The sequence below is a fragment of the Raphanus sativus genome, unplaced genomic scaffold (genome assembly GCF_000801105.2).
Source record: "Raphanus sativus cultivar WK10039 unplaced genomic scaffold, ASM80110v3 Scaffold0707, whole genome shotgun sequence".
Classification (NCBI taxonomy): domain Eukaryota; kingdom Viridiplantae; phylum Streptophyta; class Magnoliopsida; order Brassicales; family Brassicaceae; genus Raphanus; species Raphanus sativus.
In genome coordinates, this window is record NW_026616023.1 from 22475 (window position 1) to 32249 (window position 9775).

At 36.6% G+C, this 9775-nt stretch overlaps 3 protein-coding genes across 3 annotated transcripts; 1 reads left to right on the forward strand and 2 right to left on the reverse strand.

The window, feature by feature from the left end:
• Positions 1-367: 367 nt before the first annotated feature.
• LOC108862623 (meiotic recombination protein DMC1 homolog) lies at positions 368-3230 on the forward strand. The gene is made up of 15 exons (XM_018636813.2): positions 368-504; positions 619-701; positions 977-1068; positions 1156-1227; positions 1332-1370; positions 1454-1511; positions 1597-1642; positions 1719-1764; positions 1931-1992; positions 2097-2163; positions 2246-2338; positions 2428-2496; positions 2575-2653; positions 2755-2921; positions 3006-3230. The coding sequence occupies exons 1-15, from the start codon at positions 488-490 to the stop codon at positions 3048-3050; spliced, it is 1035 nt and encodes a 344-aa protein (XP_018492315.1). The 5' UTR covers positions 368-487; the 3' UTR covers positions 3051-3230.
• A 37-nt stretch (positions 3231-3267) lies between these two features.
• LOC108862625 (stem-specific protein TSJT1-like) lies at positions 3268-4575 on the reverse strand. The gene is made up of 4 exons (XM_056997576.1): positions 4330-4575; positions 3894-4134; positions 3705-3825; positions 3268-3623 (listed from the first exon to the last, which is right to left on the reverse strand). The coding sequence occupies exons 1-4, from the start codon at positions 4527-4529 to the stop codon at positions 3436-3438; spliced, it is 750 nt and encodes a 249-aa protein (XP_056853556.1). The 5' UTR covers positions 4530-4575; the 3' UTR covers positions 3268-3435.
• Positions 4576-4913: 338 nt separating this feature from the next.
• LOC108858846 (transmembrane emp24 domain-containing protein p24beta3-like) lies at positions 4914-6331 on the reverse strand. The gene is made up of 4 exons (XM_056997577.1): positions 5966-6331; positions 5608-5794; positions 5409-5516; positions 4914-5226 (listed from the first exon to the last, which is right to left on the reverse strand). Exons 1-4 carry the CDS (start codon positions 6188-6190, stop codon positions 5093-5095), a joined length of 654 nt encoding a protein of 217 aa, XP_056853557.1. The 5' UTR covers positions 6191-6331; the 3' UTR covers positions 4914-5092.
• Between the last annotated feature and the right edge of the window lie 3444 nt (positions 6332-9775).

Here is a 9775-nt window from a genome sequence, read left to right on the forward strand (position 1 = left end):
TAGCTAAAATTGGGTCAGCAATGCCACGACTTGGAAGCTATAGATGACCAAAAGAAAAATTTATGAGAAAAGGGCAAAAAGAATAATCTTTTTGGGTTGTAAGAGAGCCTAATAATGTTTTCAACTCTTAAGGCCCAAACTAAGAATTGAATCGGGCCTAGAATGGATTCGTATAAAAGATGTCAAAGCGCATATAGGTGGTAGATATTTTCAAGTGGTAGGGAAGATATTTTTCAACAAGCTGTAATCTGACCGTCGATAAAAGTTGTTTGTCACTCCTACGTGGCATGATCTGAACAGTCCAAATCAATAAAACAGTGCCCGTTAAACAGAAAGCGGATTTCAAATAATTTTCAAAACTAAACGTCGTTCATAGAGGCGATTCAGTTCCGACTCCCGCCATATAAAACCCTAAGCAAATCCACTCATAATCTCAAATCCCACTCTCTCACACTCTCGTTTCAAGCTCAGATCTCCACAGCGAAAAATGCTTTCTGCTCTCAAGTAAGCGATCGATCCTTCTTCCTCCTTTCTTCGTTTCGATTTCGCTTTTTCTCTGTAGTTTCCGTGTGTGTATAAACTCTGAATCTCCTCTCGTTTTCTCCCGATGAATCGTAGATCCGAAGAGACGAGCCAGATGCAGATCGTTGAGCGAGAAGAGATCGACGACGATGACGATCTGTTCGAAGCGATCGACAAACGTAAGATTTCGAAATCGATTCTCGCTTCCGGTTGTTGTACTGTTTTCTAGGATCTTCGATTGCTGCTTGTTATCTCCTCTTGTGTCTTGCGAACCAGATCTAGAATCGTTCCTCTAGTTTGCTACAGATTCTCGAATCTCTGCTTGATTTCGATTCTAGTATTGAATCTAGGACACTTATCGACTTCTCCTGAGCATAGATTGTTACTAGATTGCGAATCTAAACCGATCTCATATACTATTTGGTACCGATCGAGTTTTATTTCCTTGTCACAGTGATCGCCCAAGGTATAAACGCTGGAGATGTTAAGAAACTGCAAGATGCTGGGATCCACACCTGTAATGGTCTGATGATGCATACCAAGAAGGTATATAGAAACACACACCTGATATTACTTTGGGTTTACACTATCTAGGATATTGATTGGATGAATGTGTTGTTATAATTGACGCAGAACCTCACTGGAATCAAAGGTTTATCAGAGGCCAAAGTTGACAAAATCTGTGAAGCTGCTGAGAAGATAGTGGTTAGCTTATAATATTCTAAACTTGTTGCTTACAATCAATGTGTCATCTTAAAGCTTTCATGCTTTTGCGTCTTTTTTAATTGTTGACAACATTCTTTCTTCAGAACTTTGGATATATGACTGGAAGTGATGCTCTTCTCAAGGTTAGATTCATTGAATTATACTAAGGTTTAGATGTCTGCCTTGCAATTAAGTCCTGATGCCGAAACGTTGTTTTTGTTTACAGAGAAAATCAGTTGTTCATATCACTACAGGTTGCCAAGCTCTTGATGATCTCTTAGGAGGTATACTAAGTGTTGCTTTTACGGTTTATCAATCTTATCACACTACTCGAAAGTTCTGGTTTGATTTCTCAACAATGCTTGGTAGGTGGAATTGAGACCTCAGCTATCACAGAGGCTTTTGGGGAATTCAGGTGAGAAGCAGAGCCCAGCTCTTTAAGTTTCCTGTCAATAGCTTGTATTCTAATCGAGGTTTGATTTTCACTTCAGGTCTGGGAAAACTCAGTTAGCGCATACCCTTTGTGTCACTACGCAGGTTGGTTTATTTCCTGAAGTCGCAATATGAATGAATTTATATGGTGTTTTCGTTTAACTGTCAAAGGCATGATTTGAGTTTTTTTACGTTCTTTCAACATATATAACCGTTGAGGTCTCTGTCTCTCACTGCTACTAGTACTTATTTATGTGTTGATGTTATGCAGCTGCCCACAAACATGAAAGGAGGGAATGGAAAAGTTGCTTACATTGACACTGAAGGAACCTTGTATCCTTAACATCTTATTAGAGAAATTCTTCTGGTCCATTCTTTATAGCTAGCTTTATGTTTGTATTTCATGTTGTTTTTTTCCTTAACCCTGAAATTTGTAGCCGCCCTGACCGGATCGTCCCAATTGCTGAAAGATTCGGAATGGACCCAGGAGCTGTGCTTGACAATGTAAGCATCATTTTTAAGTTCACATGTTAACACTCAGGACTACAAACGACGTTCACAGTACTTATCATCGGGATGTTAACAGATCATTTATGCTCGTGCTTACACCTATGAGCATCAATTCAACTTGCTTCTTGGCCTTGCTGCAAAAATGTCTGAGGAACCATTTAAGATTCTGGTAAACGAAAAACACATGTCTGCTTATTGTTTGTTTCCAATCAACAAAACTCAACACGAATATGAGCTGAATTTACCATTGTTTTCCAGATTATCGACTCGATCATAGCTTTGTTCCGAGTTGATTTCACAGGAAGAGGGGAACTAGCTGACCGCCAGGTTACTTTTTTGCCTTCCATACGTTACTAACATAAAGAAGATATGGCTTTGCTAAAAAGGATAGCTTCTGTGTTGCAGCAAAAACTAGCACAGATGCTCTCCAGGATAATCAAAATCGCAGAGGAGTTCAATGTTGCCGTCTACATGACCAACCAAGGTTTTGTTTTACACTAGAAAGAAACTAGTGACATGAGAAAATCGATATATTTTTTGAGTTTTTCTTGGTTGCTCTTTTAACTTTTCATTTGGTAATTGCAGTCATATCCGATCCAGGCGGTGGAATGTTCGTATCAGATCCAAAGAAGCCAGCAGGTGGGCATGTTCTTGCTCATGCGGTAACCATCAGGCTCAGTTTCAGGAAAGGCAAAGGAGAGCAACGTGTCTGCAAAGTCTTTGACGCACCAAATCTGCCTGAAGCCGAAGCTATATCCTTTTTTTTTAACAAATCTATCACAACTTGCTATTCATCCGTAATGCATAACTTTGTTTTCCTTAACAAAAGAAATCACGTCTTCCAGATTACTGCAGGAGGCGTTACAGATGCCAAAGACTAGAGCCAGCCTCGAGGAGCTCTTTATGTCTTGTTACTTATTATGCCTGCTTTCTTTCTATTATGAGTAGCCTTATTTTACCCACAGGATTTTACTTGGGAAGTTATTTTCTTACCACGACTGATATTACATCATATGCATTCGCACTGAAGCATACGTTTATGAGTATTTTTATTATTATTATTAGCTTCTTATTACCAAATACAAGCTGCAAATGCACTGAATCAGAAGTTTGTCCTTTATTCGTAGCTTCATGAGCATTAATAGATCCAGAGAAACCTTAGAATGACCAGTGTGAGAAAATCAAGAGAAAGATTGAAACACAGCCAGAGTTCAGGAAAGTGAAAAAAAAGAAGGAAAAGCTCAGCTAAAATCACATTTTAGCCTTTCAGATTTGTTGAGACCAATTCTGAACACTGCCGACTCGAGGCATTGCGCTTTCTTTCTTGGCCTCGGAATCCACTTTGAAAGTCGCACCGCACACCTGACCGGAACTGTCCACCCTTGGTACAGGCTTTAGCTCGTTCAGTGGAAACTCAAAGCTCCTCAATCCTCCAGACGAGGTAAAGAAGCACCCTGCGCATATAACCAACCATATCTGCACTTAGATCCAAGAACAGTGAGGAATGTGTATATATGTCTTCGAAAAACGCCTACCTTTAGGGAATGGCGCAAAGGATTTACCACAACCTTTCTTCACGGTTTCAACATCCTCAGAGATAACGAGATGACCTTCACCATCAGTTCCCCAAAAGAGAGGAACACTGCCATCTGCGTCCTGCAAAACATCCATAATACCTCAGTACAACAATATGTCAGAAGGAAAAGAAAAAAAATCAAACTAACCGCAGCAAGGAAGACATTTTTGGTGGTGCAGTCAAAGAGCATAAACGCAAATCTCCCTTGAAAGTCTCTAACAACTTGGTCGGCAGGGTATGGACCACGGTCTCTGAGGGCTCTGTAGGCTTCGATCACAACGGTGACCTCGGTTGCTGTTTTTGTCAGTCCATATTGCTGTTTAAGGAACGGTATGTTCTCTATATGTCCTTGGAAGATGCAGAACATATCATCATTCACAGCAAACAATCTATACCACAGAATAGGCCATTTTGAAAATCAACAATAAAAAACTCCAATAAGAACACATGATGAAACAATAGATTTATGACTCGGATCTCTCAGTGAACCAAACAAAAAGAACAACAAAGATCCTATATATTTTTCTTGCAGGCAAACACATGTTTAGACATAACTAAAATATCAAATCCATGAATGCAAGAACCTGGGAAGAAGAGGGTTCTGCTTGTCGAGAGTGCAAGCGATGAGACCAGAAGATCCGAGATTGGTGGTGACAGCACCAGGGTAGATGGAAGCGAAGTGGTTTGGTAAGAAGCCATCTTTAAGAGCACAAACAGATCCACCTTCCTGACTCTTTAGAGCCTCGGGGGCTTTCGCCACGTTCTTGTCGAATATCGCTAACATTTTCTTTCTTGATCAGAAGTAGAGAGAAAGTGACTTTAGGATCGTTGAATGGGCATTTTCTTATAGGGGCTATCGTTTCTTGAAATGGAATATAGAAATATTCGGTCCTTTTCCTCCACGTTTCAAGAATTTATTGTTTCATTTAACACGTTTTATTTTTGGCTCAATGATTATCTACTAGTATTACGTTAACGCTAGTTCCTTCCTCTTCAAGATAATGAAACCAAAAAACAGAGTAGCCTTGTTTTGATTATCAGCATCTTTTTCTCAAAACAAGAGATGGGTTTGCTTTAGGACACTCTTTATATTAGCTTGTTTTGTCTGTTTAGTAAAACGGGTAACATGTGGATGATGATCATAACATAATCCGAGAGGAGATAAGACTGATGAATAAGAATATAAGCTTTTATCAAGTTCTTAATGTTAAAACTTAAGTATAACTGAACGCCAATGAAAGATTGTATAAAAGGGAGTCTTTAGCTATTAAATCTCTTAATTAACTACCACACTTGTGTTCATCAGTTCTAACATAACAACCTTGATGGAGGGGTTTTGGTGATGGTTCAAACCCTGTTGTATGCAACAGACTTGCTGAAGAGCTTGCGGATGTAAAGAACCTGAAGACCACTTGCTGCTGCTAGGAATATGTACTCTCCTACTGTGTAGAATATCACCCGCTTTCTCGTGCTCTCATTAGCTGCACCAAAAAATTCCAAACACACACACACAAAGGAAGGTTAATATCGTAATAAAGGTTGTATCTTTCAGGGTCAAACCTAGGCTCTAAAGTCTGTATCTTGGGAAAAGTTCTTATATCACGGGAATGAGTCGGAAAAAAAAAACTAAAAGTGTAAGAAATGAATGGAGAGGAAAACTCACTATGACGGTGACGAGTATCACGTGCTTTCAAATACTTTTGCTCAGCAACAACAGACTCCAACGATTCTCTCAGCTCAGCTATCTTAACATTCACCGGGTCCAAGTGTTCTGAGAATCATTCAATGTAACAGGAGAAACACAACATTAAAACAAATAGCTAACACAAAACAGTCCAGCATGAATGTACAAGGAGACAAACCGTCTTTGGCCAAGTCATGCTCGTTGGGGATATGACCAACGTGAATGTAGAAGGAGACGGTTTCAGGAGTAGAGTAAGGATTATGGAAACAAAACTTGTACATTCCACTTCTCGGTGCCTTAAACTCAAACTTATCCCCTGATGTCCCCTTCAACGTCTGTACAATGTTCCCAGCAGGAGACGTCACCTACACGAACAAACAACAAAAAGGTCAAAAAAAGTCTAAAACTTTCGATTCAAATCAGATCAGGGCACAATCAAGACAGCGACATAAAACCAAAGTCTGTCGGAAAATTCGTAACGACCAAAACAGTTGAAACATTTGAGATGATTTAATCGAAAGATCTATTTTTTTTACCGTGAAATCCAAACCGGGATGGTCTGATCCCCAGAAGATTTCATGGTCGACGACGACGAAGTTACCGGAGACGGTGTCTCCTTCGTAAAGGACATACTCTTGGACGCATTCTTCGTCGCTGACCGTCACAGAGAGCGAGGAGATTCGCTCGATCGAACTCAGTAGTATCAAGGTAAGCAATAAGAAGACATGGACCGAGTTCTTGCTCGATTGTCTGTTCTCCATCTTCTTCCCTTAGATCTTAACTCTCTTCGATCAAATTTTCCGTTTGTTTCTCCAAATCGTAGAAGAAGAAGAGAGGATTTAATTGCGATTTAGCTTGAGTAAACCGGAAACTAAAACCGGTTTGTTACGATGCGGTGAGATTTTGGAGTTCGTCAACGGGTTGCTTTCTGGTCTTAATTAATTATTAGAGATTTTGTGATAATTTAAATGTTTTTTTTTCTGGTCAAAAGATAATTACAATGTTTTAAGGAACAAAATCTGATGGCAAAAAAAAAGGCACAAAATCTAGAGTCTGACTGGAAACATCAAAGAAAAAAAAAATTAACTGAGAGGAAGAACTTTTTGACCGTTTTCATCTTGACTGATATGTTCAAGTGGTTAAGAGTACAGAAAATCACTCCAATTTATGTTACTCTGTCAATAAATCCAATTCATATTCCTAAATTTTCACATTTCCTTTTATTGATTATAGCAAGTTCGACACTGAAAATGGGAACTGTATGCTTGCACACCTACACTTTTGTTTTGACTAATTTTATACACTCTCCATTTGAGGAGATTATGGACCAATATTTGGTTATTATAAGGAGATAATTGATCAAGATAAATTCGGTCTTATATAAAATAATTTGTCAGTATGCTCACGGATCAATAAAACACACAAAATACAGATTTTTTTAACTGTGAAAATTCAACGATCGAATTTAACCGATTAATCCCATAAAATCTACAATAACCACATATTTTTCATTAAAAATAGTTTGGATAGCCAGCGGGATCGAACTAGAGTTTCACCACTACAGATTTTATTTCCCTTAAATTTCCTTCTAAGTGTTTCGATTTGCATTAGTGTTTAGTTTTATATCAAATAGCAATGTGGTTTTGCTTTAATCCGAAGACTATTGTATGGAAACCTGGAATTGTTTTATTTTAATACAAATACACATTTTAATATGCAAACCCAAACACTAGTACATATCTTTTTTTTGGGTCAAACACTAGTGCATATCTTAGGTCTGAAATAGTAAACACTATTTTGTCACCGAAACCATATTTTGCAAGTTTTTCTAAAAAGAATCATGCGTGTAGTCAAGTAATAAGGGAACTCGTAATAAGGCATATGGGCCATGATATCAAAGAATCGGGCCAGTAGGTTCCATTGGAGAGCCCTTATTTTATAGAACCACTTAGAAAAACGTGTAGTCAAGTAATAAGGGAACTAGTAATAAGGCACATGGGCCATGATATCAAAGAATCGGGCCAGTAGGTTCCATTTGAGAGCCTTTACTTTATAGAACCACTTAGAAAAACAGTCAGCTTTGACTGTACGCAAAGAAGTAAGGATTTAGTTATGGATTGCCCTCTTTTTTGTATAACAATAATTTATAAGAATCACGTGAGATGAATAAAGAGTTTTGATATGATCAGTAGAATTTAAGTAATCTAAAAGAAGTGTGTGAATCTGTATGGGCAAAATCAAATAAAAAACATCTAAAATGTTATATATCTCAGTTTTGGAGCTATGGACCGAGAGATGGAGAAAAATGAATCATGACCGAACAGCAGAGCACGTCCATACGCAATCTTAATTTCAACATACAAGAATGGAACAGATTTTACGTGACTCCCACTTACCATTGTCGTTTGCTTTTCCTTTTTTTTTCTTTTGTCAATTCCTTAATTAATAGGGAGAATTGGTAAAATGAGATTCTCTCAACTTTTATTTGTCACACTAAAATTTTTGATAGGTTTAGGTCAATTTCGGATATGTTTTATCTTTTTGTGGTGAAAAAACGTATTTTCTATTTGGGGAAGATATTCAGACAATCATTATTGTGAGTCTGTGACAGGACTAAAAGCCAGTGGATAGCTTGCCCTTTGCGCAACACGAGAAATAGAAAATAATTACTTACCAAAAGGATATGGAGCAGTCGAAGATAGAGAAGCCTAGAAGGTCCTCTGTGACTGTGAGATACCAATAATGTGAAAAATGAAAAGTAAAGCCATGAAAAGAATTAAAGATTTAATTTTTTTAAAAGGAATGTGACTTTTACATGAAATAATAATAGAAAGGGTTCAAAATATTTTATATGAATATACTTTTGGTTTATAAAATTTTATTAAAACTTTTATTTATAATACATATAAGAAAAAATATTTATAAAAGAAAAAAGTCAATATTAGTTTTAAGAGTCTAATTTTTTCCCTAGGACCCATTAAATTATTGACTCGGTCCTAAAGAAATCATGATTCATAAACTTAATTTAACTTCAAACTAGAATTTGATAAAAAGGAATCAGATTAGAAAAAGCCAAGTCGAAAACATATATAGTTTACCCTTTTCGTCAAAGTAAATATGTAGTTCACATAGAAAAATCGACTTATATATCTAGTTTCTAGCATACTGTTCATCAAAAATGATTCACCATGTAGTTTCTACTTTCTAGCATAGTGACTAATCAGAGAGATATACCAAGAACATCTTCAATATATTATTATTTAAAAAACTAGAATAGTTCTAAGATGGTATTGACTTTCATTCTGACTATACTTTATTTTAGACTAAAAATAGAATAATAAACAAAAAGTAAAAAGATTATCTCATTTTTGGATATTTTTTATTTTTATTCAATAATAAAGTGAAAAAGATTAGATAAGAATTTATTCTACTCTATTTTTATTAATAGAGTAGACTTGAAGACATTCTAAGAAAACAACATTAATCTAGACTAAGACAAGTGAAGAAAACAACCAATTTAAGAATCTTATATGTGATATATGACATATTTTGAATAAATCTCAGCTTGAAGAATCATACAACTGTAAAAAATTAATAAATTTTGTTATGAAAAATGTATGTTTAAAAACTTTTAAAGATTATGTGCATGGCGCAAAACTAGTTATAACAAGAAACATTTTTTAACAAGAAACAATTTATATTGCAAAAAGCATCAAAAGAAAACAAAACGTGATTTAAACTCAAGTTCAATGCGAGTTTACTCACCTAACTGAATAAAGATATTCAATAGGAAAAACAAGTGATTCAAATTCTTAAGTACTCTTTTCAGATTCTTCTCAGTTAGTGTGAACCAGAACCCAAAATAACCAAGTTGCTCAATGAGCACATCAACATTTTCCCCATCTCGTTCAAAATCAATATCTTGATCTTCTTTAAACAAATCTTCCAAAAAAATCTTCACCGTAACTCTCATTATTATCCTTTTGGAACCCTTCCTGTTCTTCTTTCTTTCTCTCTTTATCCACATCCAGGACTTCTTCCCCCAGTGAACTGATCTCCAAGTCCTTCAATGTGCATATCAAGTCTGTCGAACTCCACATAATCAAATTCAGTCATGTCTCCATATATTCTTGTTTCACGTCAACAAACCTCGAGAGGATCCAACATCGTTTCTATTTTCCATAACCACCTCCACCACCGAGACATTAACATTACAATATTCTACATTAACAACATCACTTGTCCCTTGATCGATCGTTCTTTGTCTCTTCTTTCTGAATGCTTCTCCATATCCTTACTCTTCTCTTTCTGCTCCAGTGAGTTGCTGAAGGAAATCAGGATTCTGC